General features: G+C 39.3%; 1 protein-coding gene across 1 annotated transcript; it reads left to right on the top strand.

Annotated features, from left to right (window-relative positions):
* Positions 1–14,265: 14,265 nt before the first annotated feature.
* LOC137938333 (pentatricopeptide repeat-containing protein At2g34400-like) lies at positions 14,266–15,509 on the top strand. The gene is made up of 2 exons (XM_068783313.1): positions 14,266–15,001; positions 15,082–15,509. Exons 1-2 carry the CDS (start codon positions 14,266–14,268, stop codon positions 15,507–15,509), a joined length of 1,164 nt encoding a protein of 387 aa, XP_068639414.1.
* The last annotated feature ends 3,446 nt before the right edge of the window (positions 15,510–18,955 follow it).

Genomic DNA, 18,955 nt, shown 5'->3' with positions numbered 1-18,955 from the left:
CTACCTCAATGTGGTTTATCCTCTCCTGGAAAATAGGATTTGAAGTGATATGAATGACTACCTAGTTGTTGCAATATAATTCCATAGAAGCTCCTATATAGAATCCTGATTTAGTTAGAAAAAATCTGATCCATAGAAGCTCTGTTTGGGCCTTACTTATTTACTCTGCTTCTGCAATTGAGCTTGCAACAATATTTTACTTTTTGCTTCTCTATGTAACCAGGTTACCTCCAACTAAGGTACAATACCCTGAAGTGGACTTCTTATCATTAGGTGATCCAGTCAATCTACATATGAGAAACCTTCTATGTTGAAATGGCCATGATTCTTATAGAGAAGCTCTTTTTTTTGGAGCTCCTTTGAAATATCTTTGTATCCTCTCCAAGGCTTGACAATGGGTAAGTTGTGGTTTGTCCGTATATTGACTCACCACACTTACTACATATGATATATCTGGTGTGGTCACTGTGAGGTAAATAAACTTTCCCACAAACCTCTAATATTTACCTATATCAACATCTTCGCCAGAGCTTGCACATAGTTTTTCATTAGGATCCATTGGAGTGTCAATAGGTCGACTCCCCATCCATGTGTCCTCGAGTAGGTCCAAGGTATACTGTCTCTAAGATAATATGATCCCATGCTTTGATTGGTATACCTCAATTCCTAGAAAATATTTTAGAAGTCCAAGATCCTTTGTTTAAAATTCTTGGTAAATACTTTCTTTGACATCTTTGATGTTGTCCTCACTACCAGTTAAGACGATATCATCCACATAAACTACTAGTAATACTTTTCCATTTGAGGTATTTTTGATAAAGGAAAAATGATCTATTGAGCACCGGTTGAATCCATACCGTAACATTGCTTAGCTAAAATTTTGCAAACCAAGCCTGAGAAGACTATTTAAGGCCACTGAAAGACTTTCTCAATTTGCATACCGACTCTCCCTCAACCACAAAACCAAGTGGTTGGTGCATATACATCTCTTCTTTTATGTTCCCATTCAAATTTTTTTTTTTTTGACATCCAACTGAAATATTGCCCCAGTGGAATTAGTAGCCAGAGATTATAAGATGTGTATCGAGCTTAATTTAGAAACTAGAGAAATTTTTTTCCCATAATCCACTCCATAACATTGAGCGTATGTCTTGGAAATGAGTCGGTCTTTGAGGCGTGTTGAATTTGTGGAAAGAGAAATACTTTATTGACTTATTATAATCAAATTACATGAACCTCTATTTATAAAAGAGGAAGGAAGTAGAGTCCAATTACAATTAAACTACATTTGTCCTAATTATACCCAAACTCTAACACTTAAAAGATAAGTCCTAGCATAATTAAATAACACAATATAAAAAAAAGACTAACATGACTAAAAAACCTTTAAATTGAAACTCTTTTGTGATACCTACTTCCATAATAATTCTGGGTCTGTAAGACTTCTTATGCCACCTCACATGATCATGGTGGGTCTCACCAGCTTGTGTGTTCATGGTGGGTCCATATCTTATGGGCTTTGGCCCATCTTCCAAAACTTCCCCTCAAGCTGGGGGTGACAGAACATCATGAACTCCCAGGTTGCTGCAAAAGATGTATAAGATCGTCTTGTAAAAATGGCAGTCCTCCATATCTTCCAATGCTTCCCCTCACGCTAGTGGTCTCTTCCATGAAGTTGAGGTGGCATAAGATAAGTGAGATTAAAATCACTCCAAGCCGTATGACATTGTCTTTACGCAATACTTAGAAGTGTAACAAAACTCCTGCATGACCGTGTCCCTCCACAGGACAACGACTCTCAAGTGGTAGGATTAATAAATGCCAATAAAGGGGGGTAACAAATATGTAGTAATAAGCTCCTCCATCATAGTGTCCCAACCCGGGAACCGACTCTCATAGGTAGAAATGGATGATAAATGCTTTTCATTCACAAGACGTCTATAAAAGAAGTGATACATGATAAATGACAGCCATTCACAAGATAGCAATAAAAGACGTCATAAGTGGGTAATGTTTATCATTCACGAAACAACAATAAAAGACCCACGGGTATATATATATATAAAGTCTCAATGGTCTTAAAACACCCAAACATGATGGACTTAACTCCCAACCGAAGCAACACGCGGGAGATTGGCCCAAAGAGGTATGTGAGAGTCAAATAATAGCTGGTAGGAGAAAGGTTGTCAAATAACCAATAGGTAATGGGTAAAGAGGAAGATAGGATGCTGAGGCCATCACTTCTTCAATAATAACATCTCATCCAAAGAGACACAATAGTTGCAGCTGAAATAGGCTGGGCCCATATAACACAAACCAAAATAATAAAAATCATTGTAAAATGACCCATGAAATAATCCAATGCGAGTAGTTACACCAAATATATGTTATCAATACTTCAAAATAATAATCCACCTGGAGAAAAAGAATCGAGTCAAGACAATTAAGATATCACCAATAACTAATACAATTATTATTGCAAGTTAGGATTCTTGGTCTTCAATGTTTTTTTATGCTCTCCCTTTCTTGAATATTTTGATCACATAATACTTACCACAACATATGAAATAAAATACCTCTTTCTTGTACTTCTACTTCTCCCCCTCAAGCTGGGAGGTAATGACACTGATCCCAGCTTGAACCAAATAACATAGATGTAGTATGACAGTGATATAGTTGATCAATAATAGCAACTCAAAAATTGATGCAAAACATTCGGCTTAAACTCGGATTTTTCAATGCAACAGGATATCAGCATGACCTTCGATTCTTCCAATGAGAATATATCTTTAAATATAGATCAGATTGGCATGAAAATTTCTCCTTATGAAACTAGACTTAAATAAATTTCAGCCAAGTATAATTTATCTTCATAAAATATACTTATATTGATATATATAATCTGATAGATTTGGGTCTTTGTAATTTGGTTGAACTAAGTACTCTTTCCCCTTTTTCCAACATGACCATTGAATCTTCCAAGATCAATATCTCCATATAAAAAACTCAGATAAAGAATTGGTTTAATAGTTAAGAAAATAGAATTAGAGATATTTCTTTTGATATTTAATTCTCCATATAAAGTTTCATTCTTGATAGCATTAAATAACTCAGTAGTTGAAGCTTTCTGCTGCTGCTCGAATCTCTTTTGTAATCCGACCTTTGTTGCTTCAAATATCGATTTCTATTTATAGATAACTCTAATTTGAAAAAATAACTTTTACTTGGAAATTAGACTTGAATATCTTTCTATCAATATATAATATGCAATATTAAAAGCTCAGTATAAAGGTAAAAATTCAAAGCAAACAAATGGTATAGGGATTGAAAAGAGAAAAAAAGAAGACAAATACGAACCTAAAAAACTAGAGATAATAGATCAGAAAAGGATATCATTATCTTTGTGGGTTGATTGATTCAATACCATGTTGAATTTATGGAAAAGAGAAATACTTCATTGACTTATTATAATCAGAGTACATGAAACTCTATTTATGATAGAGGAAGGTAATAGAGTCCAATTACAATTAAACTACCTTTGTCCAAATTACACCCAAACTCTAACACTTAAAAAGATAAAGATAAGCCCTAGCATAATGAAATAATTCAATATTAATAGAAGACTGACATGAATAAAAAACCTTTAAACTGAAACTCTTCTATGAGATCTGCTTCCATTATAATTTTGGGTCTGTAAGACTTCTTATTGTGTAAGACTTCTTATGCCACCTCAAGTGATCATGGTGAGTCAATATCTTATGGGCTTGGGCCAATCTTCCAACAAACTTGGATATGTGGGCCTTCCTTGTTCATGTGGACTTGGGCCCATCTTCCAATAGAACAAGCAACATAACCATCTGGAATGTGTTTGATAGTAAAAACCCATTTATAGCCCACTAGTTTCTTTCCAAGAGGAAGGGGAACAAAGACCCAAGTTTGACTTTCATACAAGGCATGCAGTTCTTCTTCCATGGCTACCTTCCATCCTAGATGTCTCCAAGCCTCCTGATAGGGCTGCGGAACAAAGTTGAAGAAATAGATGCAAGAAACTAATAGCATGAAGAAAACAATTGATGGTGAGAAACAAAGTTTGATATAGGATGAGAAGTGGATGTTAGAAATTAGACGCCCTAATTCCAAACTATCGAGAGCAACAATAATAATCAAAGAAGAAAAATAAGCAAGCAAAAAAAATACAACAAGATGTACATAGGTTCGCCTCAAGGTGAGACTATGTCTTGTCTTTTGCCACTATAGTAATTCACTATCAAGATGAAATTGTTTACAAGAGAAATTGCACACACTCATAGGTGTTTTTATCTAACCTCTCTCAGGCCACACCACAATACAAGAGGGAAAGATTAGTGGTCCAGATACCGACTCAGTGTAAGGCATTGATTAAGCTCCACAACTTAACAGTGGAGGGCCTACTGCAAGTATGAGGCTCCTTCTGCAGAGCTATGGGCCAAATATCAAATTGTGGGCCAAATACAATAGGAGAAGACTGACTTACCTTAGATGGATCTATAAACTTCACAAGTGTGGTGTTGGCTCAGTCTTCAGGGGGATGAAGTAGATCCACATCAAGTGGCACAACGGGCTTCAAAGTTTCTTGTACTAATGAAAGACCCGGAGGTGCATCTTTTGAGATATAAAAAGATGTGTCCTAAAAAAAGGTGAACTTATTAGAGACAATTAACTTCTAAATATAAGGATTATAATAGACATAACCTTTTTGGGTACGAGAGTAGCCCGAAAAGATACACTTTAGAGACTTAGGCTCAAGCTGACTCTTTGGAGAGGGTGTGATATGAACAAAGCATGTGCAACCAAAGACCTTCAAACAAAGTGAGTATGGGTCTTCATCTGAAAAAAAAATAATGAGTATAGGGATTTATGGCTAAGAACTAAAGAAGGTAGCCTATTAATAAAGAAGTAGGTTGTAAGAGTGGCATGTGGCTAGTAATATTATAGCACCTTCATAGAGTAGAGTAAGCCATGGGCTACCTCAAGAAGTTGCAGTTTTTTCTTTCAGTTACACCATTTTGTTGAGGGGCTTAGGCACAAAATTTGATGAATAATACCACTATCATGACAAAAAGGATTGAAATTCACCTTTTGGCATTATTCACTCAAAGGTGACAAAATATTTAACTTGAGATATGTTTGAGACATTTAAGGGTCCCCATACATCTGAATGAATTAATGAAAGGGAGCAACACCTTTAAGTTTATTTCGAGGAGAATATGTTGTCCTCTGGTGTTTGCTCAATTGATAGACTTAATAATCGAAATTTGATAAAGTTTTTAAAGATGAAAATAAGTGCTGAAACGATGCTACTGATGGATGACCAAACCGGTTGTGTCGTAACCTTGCCTTTGTCCAAGAAGTGGCAATTGCAGTGAGTGGAAGAGAGTTTAAGTAATAAATGCTCCTTTGTTCATGGCCGCCATAATCATGTGCTTAGTTGTGAGATCCTGGAAAACACATGAAGAAGGTGAGAAGGTTATGGAGAAATTAAAACATTTTGTTTACTGGCTAACAAATAAAAACATTTAAGGGAAATTGAGGGACAAATAGGACATAAGTAAGCGAAAGGGATGGTGTAACAGAGGAGGATCCCTTCCCAAGAACTTTAGTTATGGATCCATTAACCATGGTAAAAAAACTTATTTGGTAGACATGGCTATAGGAAATTTAATAGATTCTTAGTACCTATAAGATGCTCGGAGGCCCCTGAGTCGATGATCCAAGATAAAGAGGATGAAGTTGGAGAAATTATACCCAAAGTAGTGGCAGTAGTAGTAGTAGTTGAAGATGCAAAAAAAGATGGAGGGGATACCATCAAAGTTTTTATCCTTTATAAGATATCATAATCATCATCGGTGATAGTCTTCTTTTCTCTTTGTGACTTAGATTGGGTAGCATTATTCTCATTTTGAACCGAGGCTTGGTTGGCAATGACCCAGTTCGGTTTGCCATGAAGCTTCCAATAGGTATCGACCAGATGGTTACTCCACCATAGTGAGTGCAGACACATTTGTCTAACCTTGAAGGACCATAGCCACTTCTACCACCTCTTGCTCGGCCTCCTCTATAATTTCTACCGTGCCCTCGGGTGGTAGAAGATTTACCCCTATTTCCTGACTATATAGCAGATGATACATTAGTTTGAGAGGTGGAGGAAGGATCTTGTATCTGAAGTAATATTTCACTTATGTCATCAAAAGATGAAAATGTGGAGGAGCTAAGGAGTTGGGATTTTTCCACTTCAAGAAATAACTTGATATTTGACAAATAAATAGCAACTGCTAAGGCCTCCCATTTCTTTTCTTGAACCGATATATCAATGGACTAGGTTTGAGAAAATTTCCCACTCATTAATCAGCCCTCTAAACCTAGCCAAGAAATCATGCAAGTTTTCTCCTTATTTAGTAATAAACATGTTATTAAATACATCATATAGTTTCCTCCTTGTTGTCAATTAGGCAACTAATGACAATTGTGTCATTCTTGAGCCATTTAATATAGAAATTATCAACTTCATCTATGGGTGGAGCTGGTTTAGCCAAATGTCCTAAGAGATCTCTAGTTATAAGGAATCTCTTAACCGACTGATCTCAACTTAAGTAATTTGAGAAACTGTTATGGTCCTGGGTCATGGATCTTGTAACATGGCACTAGAAAGGGTAATCTAGAGTTTTGGGGATGAGTTCTGCACTGCTAAAGTCACTATTGGTTTTGGAAAATGGAAAAGAGAAAGAAGAAAAGATAAGAAAATCAGATTCGTAAGGGAATCTAGACCTTTGGGTTAGTTGAAGAGAACTCCAACCCTAGAGCTCATTGAGGAGAACTCCAAATCCCAATTTAGGTTAAAATCAGACTTGTCTTTTCCCATTCCTCTTTCCCCCTTAAGTAGGGTTTGTGCCAACAAGAGTTCAAGAAAAATAATTACAATAATGTCCCTACAACATACTAATTCTTCAATTGAAATAAAAATGAAGTAAAAACAAATTGAAAGAAAAGCAATTAACTGAATAACTAAATGGCTCAGCCGTGGCTCCTCTGAATGACTCAGCTTGCTATTGAGTCCATAACATCACTCCCCTTGGAGAAAGAACTTGTCCTCATGCTCAAAGGTAGGGTAGGCTTGGCGGAATGTCTCCAGATCTTCCCATGTTGTAGATGCTTCATACGTGTTAGCCCACTGGATGAGAACCTCCCACCTATTATGAATTTGTCAGGCTTGCAAATTTGTGGCTGGAGAGAGGATAACATGCCCCTCTATCACTGAAGGTAAGAACGGAGGTGGATTGGTACCATTGAATGGTTTGAGGAGTGACACATGAAAGACATTATGAAGCTGAGAGTGTGGTGGAAGCTGAAGCTGGTAAGCCACTTGGCCGATGCCCTGGATAACCGAGAAGGGCCCAAAATTTTTGGGTGATAGCTTGTGGTGGGGGCCAGCAATGGAATGTTGATGGTAGGGTTGGAGGCGGAGCCCCACATAATCACCTGGGTTGTATGTAACATCTTTGTGCCCCTTGTCATAGTATTCCTTCATCTGAGCCTAAGCTTTCTTGAGATGTTGGGTAGCATCTTGGAGTACTTGATCATGGTCCAGCAATGCCTAGTCAAGAGATTCAACTCTGGTGGAGCCAAATATATGAAAAAAACCGTAGAAGATCCCTGCCATAGAGAACCTTGAAAAGGGTAACTTGCAAAGTTGTATGAAAAGATGTATTGTAGCAATATTCTGCCCATGGAAGCCATTCAAACCATCGTTTAGGGCGGTCACCCACAAAGCACAGTAAATACGTTTCCACCATATGGTTAACAACCTCAGGGTGGCCATTGGATTGAGGTTGAAAAGAAGATGAAAATTTGAGTTTGGTACCGCATAATTGGAAAAGCTCTCTCCAAAAATGGCAGGTAAAGACTGCATCATGATCACTCATGATAGACTTCGGAATGCCGTGCAAACAAACAATATTTTCTAAAAACACTTGAGCTACTCTGGAAGCCGTATAACGATGAGCCAATGGAATAAAGTGAGAATACTTTGAAAATTTTTCAACCACCACAAATAGGATGGATTTTCCATAAGTTTTGGGGAGGCCATCAATGAAGTCCATGGAAAGATCAACCCAAACCTGTGTGGGAAGGATTAGTGGTTGAAGGATGCCAACTGGTGATAAATGTTCAGCCTTGTCACATTGGCATACATGACACGAGGTCACGTAATCTACAAGAAAAAATTGGCCCTAATCCAATGCAAGAAAAATCTGCTCTAATTCGATGCAACGTCTTTTGAACACCCTCATGAGTGCTATCATGATAAGTGGATAAAATTACTACAATCAAGGAAAAGGAGTGTTGTAAATAGATACAATTGTCATACATTATAATGTTGTCCTAGATATCCCACTAGGAGTCCATTGTCCTTGCCGTAATCTTATGAGACAATTCTTGGAGTGCTAGAGTAGTCTAATGGTCCTCTTTAATGGAGTCTAACAGGAGAGACTTTGGCTAACTAATCGCATATAATTGGTGTTGTTCGTCCAGACGACGGGATAAGGCAACAACCACCTTATTCTATTTGCCTGACTTATGTTTCATCATAAAGTCAAATCCCATTAATTTTCTATTCTAATGCCGCTATAGAGAAGTAGAGATGCATTGCTCCAGTAAAAATTTTGAGGTTGTAATGATCAGTGCGGATGAGGAAGGTGCGTCCCCGCAAGTATGGCCACCAATGTTGAACAGCCTTGGCCAAACCAATTAGCTCTCATTAACAAGCGGGTAACTTCTGGTGATGTGCCACTAATTTGCGGCCAATTATGCAATGGGATGCTGAGTTTGTCGTAGAATTGCCCCAATACCTCCCTCGGAAGCGTCACTCTCAACCAAAAATAAGGCCTCAAAGTCTTGCAATTGCAGGACTGGGTGGAAGCTCAAGCTTATTTGAGTGCATTGAAAGAGTCTATAGCCGCATCGCTCCAATTGAAGGCATTGCATTTGAGAAGACTGGTCAAGGGAATGGCCAGCGTTCCATAAATTTTTTATGAACTTCCGATAATATCCCACTAACCCCAAAAATCCTCTTATGGCTGAAATGTTGTGCGGTTGTGGCCAATTGGTGACTACTGTAATTTTTTCTAGGTCCACTGTTACACCCTTTACTGAGATTATGTGGCCAAGAACTTGGGGTACCCCAAATGAATATTTAGAGCATTTCAAGTAGAGGTGATGTGCTCGGAGAAGTTGGAAAACAAGTTGTAAGTCTTCCAAATGCTTGTCCCTTGATATGTTGTAAATCAAAATATCACCAAAGAAGACTAACACAAACTTTTGGAGGTAGCCATGGAACACCTCATTCATCAAATCTTGAAATGTGGAAGGTGCATTGGATAACCCGAGTGGCATCACCACGAACTCAAAATGTCCTTGGTGAGTATGAATGCTGTTTTCTCAATATCGGAAGGATGCATTCTAACTTGATGATAACCCGATCATAAATCTAACTTGGTAAAAATTTGAAAATCATGCAATTCATCCAATAACTTATCCACTACTTGTATGGGAAACTTGTCTTTAACTATTTTTACTTTTAGCTCCTTGTAGTCCACACAAAATCTCCATGTGCCATCATGTTTCTTAACTAGAAGGACTGGTGAAGAGAATGGGGAACAATTGTTGCAAATAAGGCCCTATTCCAGCAAGGCTTGGCTCTGCCATTCTATTTCATCTTTCTGGAGGTGTTGATACCTATATGGTCTAATAACCACCACATCTGATCCAGTGCCTCAATGGAGGCAGCCCTGAAAGCTCCTGAAACAAGTCTATGAACTCTTCCAGTCACTTTTCTAACGTGCTGTCTGATGGTTCCTATTTGTGTAGTAGGTGGATATGATGTGCCACTTCAGCTTGACTGCCCTTTAGCATTACTTGGCTTCCTTCCGACACAAAACTCATTGTTATAACAGAGAAATCCCACAAAATTGGGCCCAAGGTTTGCAACCATTTGATTCCAAGTACCATATCAAATCCAGCTAATAGTATGACAAAAAATTCAGTGGTAAAATGAATGTTACCAATTGAAAACTTTACTGCCTTGTAGACCCCATAGCTAGGGATTTTCTCACCATTGGGAACTAAAACCATGGCAATTGGGTGAGGCTGGATCCCAAGTTGAAGATGTTTAGCAGCTGTTTAGCATAAGAAATTGTGGGTACTTCCAGAGTCCACTAACCCCACAAGTTCCTTGTCTAGAACCCTTGCCCGTACTTGCATACTTTTGGCTGACTTCTGTCTAGTAATTATTGCATTCAAAGAAATTTCTGGTTCGTCCTCCTCTTGAGGACCTTCATTCGGTTCTTCTTATCCCAATGCATCTAACTCCGACCAGAACAATCTTTTACATTGGTTGCCTGCTCTGTAAGGTTCATTACAGTTATAACATAGGTTTTTTGCCCTGCGGTCAGCCATTTCTAAACCAGATAATTTTTTTATATATTTCAATGGTGGTTCGTCCTTTTATCTGCTGCCATAGTATTAGTCAGTGTATTTTTGGGTGGCTGCATTGTTGGCAAGGTCACCTAAGGTGAGTAGTTCCTCCTCCTTGTCAACCAGTCATCCAACTTTGAACTTTCTGTCATGCATCCAGTGCTTGAGCTAAATCCATTGCTCATGCCAAATCAGCAGGTGCATGGAGTTCCACCTCTAACTTCAAAGACTCATTAAGGCCTGCTGTAAACAAATTTACCTGCTGGTTGACTCTAACCTTCCTGCTTGCTTGAGCCAATTTTTCTTGGAATTGTTTATGATAATGGTCCATGGATCCGGTTTGTCTTAATAGGACCAAATCCCCCAACGGGTTGCTGTGTGTTGGAGGGCTCAATCTTATAGTACATAACTCTTTAAATTCCTCCCAATCTAGCACCAATCTCTCAGATTCTACTTGATGAAACCATAACTGCACTTCAACAAGCATGTGGAAGGTGGCCAGTCCCACCTTATCAAATTCAGGTGTCCCTTGATTAAAAAAAAATTCTCACATCTATGCAAGCGAATTAAGGGGTTGTCTAGTCCAGTAAAAGTGGGAAAATCCAATTTTGTATACCTGGGTACTGTACCTCCACCCTGTTGTGCATGGACACCAATGCGCCTTGCATGCTTCTCCCCCCTTCTACTGTGCGAGTTGTCCTCCCCCCTTGGGTCTGGGGTTGGGTTTCTTGCAGCCAAAAGATCTGAAACCATACCTGAGAGTATCTCCATTTGTAGGATAATACTTGGAATTTGTTCTAGTTGTTGGCCAAAATTTGTCATTCTCACCTCTTGTTCGGCCTTTGCGTCCTGCATCTCTCTCACCATGGCTCTCAACTCTTCATTGCTGGACATATCACCCAAGTTACCCTGCTCTAATAACAAGTTGTTATGGTCCCGGGTCATGGATCTTGTAACACGACGCTAGAAAGGGTAATCCAGAGTTTTGGGGACGGGTTCAGCACGGCTAAGGTCACTCTTGGTTTTGGAAAATGGAAAAGAGAAGAAAGTAAAATTCAAAAGGGAACTTGGATATTTGAGTTCGCTGAGGATAACTCCAACCCTAGAGCTCATTGAGGAGAACTCTAGATCCCTATTTAGGCTAAAATCAGAATTGTCTTTTCCCATTCCTCATCCCCCCCTAAGTAGGTTTGGCGCCAACAAGAGTTCAAGAGAAAGAATTAAAATAATTCCCTTATGGCATAATAACTCTTCAATTGAAATAAAAATGAAGTAAAAGCAAATTGAAAAATGCAATTAACTGAATAACTAATTGACTCTGCCACGACACCTCTGAATGACTCGGCCTACTATTGAGTCCATAACAGAACACTTAAGTTTGAAACATAGGAGGGGTAATTTTTCTTCTTGTATGTGAGCTTAGTAAATTTTTCCAATAGGGATTCTAGAATGGTATAACCTTACCTCACTTGGTATTTCTTGTTGAAGGCCTCCAATGAAGCTACCAACTTGAGCCAATGGACTCAGTTGACTATGCATTCAAACTTTGTTTGGTACTCTTTGATGGAGCCACTTTGCTTGAGCTTTATGAGAAGAGAATCAAAATATCGATATTGGTTGGCCCAAATCATATGCATAGATCTTGTACAAACACATGCCAAGTGATAAGAGGGCTGGTGTGGTTGTTCTCTTGGAACCAACACACATATCTCCTTCTAGATGGAAACAAGCTAGAAGAATTTTTTGGTTTTCATCAGTTTATTGATGTTGATTTTTAGGACTCCATAGATTTAGCTCATGGAGAAAAGGAGAGATGACATATTGGAGAAAACATGAGGAAGAAGAGGTTATGGACTTGTATCCTAACCCTTCCCTTGAAGCTCAACTTATAAATTAATAATCCCACAATATTATAATTATGCCCCTGGTACTTAAACTAATTATATCAGTGCCATCTCTATGAGATGACTCTTTATTTACCATCATTGTATGGGCTTGTGGGCCTTCTCCTTGGTCTACAGGCCTTGAGCCCATCTTCCACATCTCTTGGATGTGTGGGCCTTCCTTGGACATGTGGGTTTGGGCCCATCTTCCAACACTCCCCCTCATGTTGGGGCTGATAGGACATAATGAAAGCCCAACTTGCTGCAAATGTTGTATGGGATCTTCTGTATAAAATGGAAGTCCACCATATTTTCCAACACTCCCCCTCAAGCTAGTGGTTTCTTCCAAGAGGTCCAACTGTCATAATATAAGTGAGAGTAAAATCTGTTATGGATTCAATAGTAGCTTGAGTCATTCAGAGGCGACGTGATTGTGTCAATTACTTTGGCTGAGTCAGTTAGTCATTAAGTTACTTAGTTATTAAGTTAAGTCATTAAGTTACTTAGTTATTAAGTTAAGTCATTAAGTTTATTTACTTTTCAAGTTGAATGTCTAGGAGGGGCATATCTATAATTTTGTACTCTTGAACTGTACTTAAGGGGTGAAAGGAATGGGAAAGGGAAGTCTTGATTTTAGGTTAAACAAAGGATTTTTGAGTTCTCCTAAATGAGCCCCGTGGTGTGCGTTCTCCTCAATGAACCTAGGGCCTCAAGCTTCCCTTCGACTTGATTTTCTTTGTCTTTCATCTTCTCCCCCTGTGAATCATCGTGTGAGATCCGGAACCGTAACAACTTGGTATAAGAGTTTGAACATGGGTGATTCGTCCAAGAGTTACAAGCTTCGAAGCAAAATCCAGAGAGGTGCGATTTGCAGCAATGAGGGTAGAAAATGCAGCAATGTGGGCAAAAAGTGAGGAACGAATGAAAAGACACGACCAAAAAATCAATGGGATGTGGGGTATGATGTTTGGAAGAAATCCACCCCTAGATTGAAGGGTGGAAGACTTGAGATTGGCCAAAATTGAGAAGCATCGCTATAAGGCCTTAGAGGGGAAGGTCACCGCTTCGGAAGATGAACAGTTGCTGCCCATCATTCGACCTCAAATCGCATCAGAACAGCCAAATTTTGGTTCGACCTCAAATCTCCCCTGTTCAAGGCAACCTAAACTTCTCCCAGAATTGAAGACAGAAAATTTCCGAGCGGAGAAGCCCCATGTTGCAGTTGTTTTCCTTTGGCAACAGATCAGGCTCTACTTCATCAGGGGGCATAAAAATCTTGAGATTTTGATTTTGGAGTGGAAATAGTTGCTTTGGTGGAAAATGATAAGTCTAGACTAGTTGGTTTCGATCTGAAATTGTGACCATCGAGTTGCAGCCTCTCGCTCTCACTCTCGCTCTCCAAGTTGGAAACCAACTTGACTGAATTTTGTGGCAAGTTTCAAAACCGATTTTCTCCAAATTTTGTCTTGTCCATTCTCAAGTCCCTAGACTTTGTAAGAAAAAACTCTACAATGGTGTTGAGGTTGTTCAGTTGGACTGAGAACCAGAAAGGTTACTCGCATAAGCTTGAACGTTATGTGTTGCTTGCTGATATATTGGCTTCCACTGGTGATTTGGAAGGAGTTCAGGCTCTAGTGTTAAAAATTTGCGATGGGGATTTTTTGGGTCACGTGTATTCAGCCTGCGGAGAAGTAGCGTCCACTAGGACACTTATTCGTTGAAATTCTTCGACCAGGTGGGGGTTGTGGGAATGCTATTTTGGATGATTATGAAATGTGTGGAGATGTGTTTGTGGTTACTTCTTTGATGCATATGTATTCCAAGTTCGGGGATATTCCTGGTGCTTACCAAACAATTGATGAAATGCCCTTTCGAGATGTGGGTACTTTGGCACACCATGAGAGCTGGATTCTGCAGAAAAGATGTGATGTCATGGAACACTATCCTCAATGGTTTTGCAAAGAATGGGCTTGCTGATGGGGCAATTAAGCTTTTCCATGTTTTGGGTAAGTCTGAAGGCATACTAGTAGATCAGGGTACTATTATAAGCCTTCTCCCTGCTTTATCCCATTTAGGATCTATGCGACAAGGAATGGTAATTCCTGGAAGAACTATATGGACTGGTTTGTTATATGAGGTGTTTGTTGTAACATGTCTTATTTACATGGATGCCAAATGTGGAGAAATCAAGATTGTTCATTATGTACTTGATAGAATGGACCAAAAAGTTTTACTAGCATGGAATGCACTCACTAATGGTCACTGGAAATTGGGGGATCCTTGGGCAATAGTTTACGCAAAGAAAAGATATGCTACACTGGAAGAACTGGGGTGGACAGAAGTAATTACGAATCAATTGAATCCTATTTGGATTTCAAAAATCGGATTTGTGTGTCAATTTGAAACTGCCCAACCACTGGTATGTAGGGTGTATGATGTTGGTAACCAGTTTCATGACATGCTTGTCAAGGTACTTCAGGTGGATGTGACTAGAAGAGTTTTTTACCAAATCTCACAGAGAAATTTAAATTGTTGGAATACAATGATGTTCGGACACTGTATTCATGGATATCTTGCGGCAATGGTGGGACAAAGTTCCAATAACGAAATGGGTGCCAAGGCAACATCAAAGAAAATGTGTTGACCAAGGAAATTACCTTTATTGGACTGTTCTATGCTTATATTCATGCAGGATTAATATCAGAGGGCCACAAGTGTTTTAATGAAATGTTGACTATATCTGACATCAGTCCCAAGTTCGCACACTTTTGGTGCATGGCTAATCTTGACCCACATGCTACTACACAAAGTGAGGATAGTTGTAAATTTGGAGGTCTCATTTTCATTTTGGATGGAGCACATAGTCCAACAAGCATGGAAGTGTGTGAAAAATGGTTTTCCCAAGCAGTGCAAGACGACATCAACCAACTTTCTGTAGACAAGCAACATCATAATATTCCCAACATCAAACAAGAAGAGGAACAAAATCTCCCAACAAATGCCATAGATGACACGACTGGCCCAGGGGAGGACATGGAGACGCTCCACCAAGCTTACCCTATCTTCGAACTTGAGAACAAGCTCTTTCTTCAAGGGGGAGTAATGCTATGGACTCAATAGCAAGCCGAGTCATTCAGAGGCGACGTGGCTGAGTCTATTACTTAGTCATTAAATTACTTAGTTGTTAAGTTATTTAGTTATTAAGTTAAGTCATTAAGTTTATTTACTTTTCAAGTTGAGTGGCATAGAGGGGCATATTTTTAATTTTGTACTCTTGGACCCTACTTAAGGGTTGAAAAGAATGGAAAAGAGAAGTCTTGATTTTAGGTTAAAGAAAGGATTTTTGAGTTCTCCTAAATGAGCTAAGGGATGTGTGTTCAGGTCAACAAACCTCGGGTCTCAAGTTTCCCTTCGGCTTGATTTTCTTTGTCCTTCATCTTCTCCCACTGTGAATCACCGTGTGAGATTTGGGACTGTAACAAAATCACTCCTAGCTATTAGACATCGCTCCATACTCGAGTCAAATAACTCATGCAGGATGTTGGGCACACTCCTATCTTTTGTAGGTAGTGGGTCTATAAGCATTCCTTTGAAGTGTAATTAAACTTCTCAATCACTGTATCCCTCCACAAAACACCGACTCTCAAATGGTAGGAATAAAAAATACCAATTAAGGAGGGGTAAAGAGTAATCACCCAGAAGATAATATTCTGGGGCCACCTTGTGTTTTTTTTTTTCATCGGAATAACCAATGCTGACAAAAATCATCAAGTGAGAAGTCCTTCAATAATAATGTCTCAGCCAAAGAGACATATTAACAACAAATGAAATGGGCTTGGGCCCAATAACACGTACCAAATAATAAAAATCCTTAAAAAATTATCCTTAAAATAATTTGTTGCGATTTTGTGCACAAAATAATATACTGACCAAGGAATAAGCTGCCAATACTTTAAAATAATAATCCAACCAGAGACAAGGAACCAAGTTGAGCCGAGTCAAATATCAGACCAATATTACTGAGTCGCAAGAGAAATCAATAGAGAACTCATGACCCGAACACATATAACATAGGAAAATAAACAAGAGGGCATAGTCGGCTTGACCTAGACCAAGTTGACCCAACCCACTGAGTTAACCCAAGCGGAATAGAATGAGTCTGGCGCTCGCCCGTTGGGTTTACCATGTGGAACAGAACAAACCCGGTTCGGTCACTCGGCAGAATAAAATCTCTACAGCACCTTATTGATTTTTAGGAATCCATGGATTTAGCACATGGAGAAAAAGAGAGATGACAAATTGGGAGAAACTAGGAGGAATAAAGAGGTTATGGACTTGTGTCCTAACCCTTCCCCTGAAGCTCAATTTATAGATTAGTGAAACTATGGTATTACAATTATGCCCCTAAAACTTAACCTAATTACATCAATGCCATCTCTATGACATGACTCTTTATTTACCATCTTGACATCACTATATGGGCCTATGGACCTTCTCCTTGGTCTAAGAGCCTTGAGCTCGTCTTCCACATCTCTTGGATGGGTGGGACTTCCTTGGTCTTATGGGCTTGAGCCCATCTTCTAACACACTTGGATGTGTGCGCCTTCCTTGGTTGTGTGGGCTTGGGCCCATCTTCCAACTCTCCCCCTCAAGCTGGGGGTGAGAGAACAACATGAACGCCTAGCTTGCTACAAATGGCGTATAGGATCTTCTCGTATAAAATGGTAGTTCACCATATCTTCCAACACTCCCCCTCAAGCCGGTGGTCTCTTCCAATTGGCCCAATTGGCATAATATAAGTGAGAGTAAAATCACTTCTAGCCGTAAGACATCGCTCCATACTCCAGTCAAATAACTCATGTTGGATGTTGGGCAAACTCCTATCTTCTGTAGGTAGTGGGTCTCTAGGAATTGCTTAGAAGTGTAATCAAACTCCTCCATCATCGTGTCCCTCCATAGGCAAGAGTAATAAATACCAATTAAGGAGTGTAATAGGTAATCACCTAAAAGATAATATTTTGGGGCCACCATATGCTTTCTACTTCATCAAATAACCAATGCTGACAACAATCAGCAACTAACAAGTCTTTCAATAATAATGTCTCAGCCAAAGAGACACAATAGTAGCAAATGAAATGGGCATGGGCCCAATAACACGTACCAAATAATGAAAATTCAAGGACCCATAAAATAATCCACTCAGAGATCATTAGAAGATTGTACACCAATAATATGTTGACCAAGGAATAAGTTGTCAATTAATTCTACATAATATCATGTTGGAGCCAAGGGACCATGTCAAGCTGAGTTAAGTAGTAGACCAATGTAGTTGAGTCACAAAAGAAATAGGTATAAAACTCAGGACCCGGACCTGTATAACCGAGGTAGGAAAACAAGTGGGCTGAGTCAGGTTGATCCGAATTGAGTTGATTCAGTCTGAGTTGACCCAACCCACTAGGTTAACCCGAGCGGCACGCAATGAGTCTCAGGTCGGTGGGTTGACCCGACAAGGTCTAGTCTGAGTTGGGCTCGAAGCTGAATCAGTGTTGGGATGAAAACAAGTTTCCTAACTTAATAAACATTTAATTTTTCAAGAAGTCATCATCCCTAAACATCACAATGGATCAGTCATCTTCCATAAATATCTTGGAAAATCTTCAAGCCGTGATTGAAGATCGGCATATCAAATGGTGAGACAGCTACAAGACTTGCTGGTGAAATCAATCTGGCTATCATCTTCGTCCTCCCAAAATGGCAATCTAGCTGGGGCAGGAAAGGCTAGCAGAAAAAACTCTATCTTTAGAAGTTACTTAAATAGTAGAGGACCAACAAGGAGATTCTGAAATAATTAGAGTTGTCATCCAAAAATGGCAACACAAAGGGATATAGTCACGAGACATTCCAAAAAATAGATATAACAACAACAACTAATGAGTCTCTGTAAATGGCAATGGACCTGACGCAAGGAGATGAGCCAAGGAATTTTCCAAAAAAGGAAATAGTAGCAAGAGCAAATGTATTCTTGGCATAAACCTCTTTCTGCGATAGAGAAAAATAATCTAGTGAAGAATAGCCATTCAGCTACAAACTAGTGTCGTCGTGATACGATGACAAAGGCAATGGCTATAGGAGGAAAGCATGCAACCAGACAACAACTAGAAGAGTAGAATAGTATCTGCTATTCACCAGCTCCATCACAGGCGCTTGAATCGCAGTTGTTGTGGATGTTGTGGCACACCTCTGCTTCTACTTATCGGAGGCAAAGCTTTCTACTTTCTCCTTTTCTGAGCCGGTTACTCTAGTTTAGATGAGTTGACAAGAGTGGTAGAAAATGCATGTGGACGTGGATTGGATGGGGATGGAGAGAATGGCGATTTTTTTTCAAGTAGAATCAGTGCCCGAGACCAAAGTTGTATAGCACTTGCACCTCCTTCCCTGCCTTCTTCATCGCCTCCTCGCACTCCATTCCCCCGTCGTAGATCAGATCTTGCTCGTCGATAGAGACCAAAGGTGTAATACTAATACCATATACGACTCTGATATAAAGACCACAATAAAAGTTTTTT

This window comes from Aristolochia californica, unplaced genomic scaffold (genome assembly GCF_029961685.1).
Source record: "Aristolochia californica isolate CCGP_79_NKW_82.1479 unplaced genomic scaffold, dmAriCali1.0.hap1 SCAF_8, whole genome shotgun sequence".
NCBI classification, from domain to species: Eukaryota; Viridiplantae; Streptophyta; class Magnoliopsida; order Piperales; family Aristolochiaceae; genus Aristolochia; species Aristolochia californica.
The sequence above is the reverse complement of the archived record's forward strand: the minus strand, read 5'-3'. Positions and strand labels throughout refer to the sequence as shown.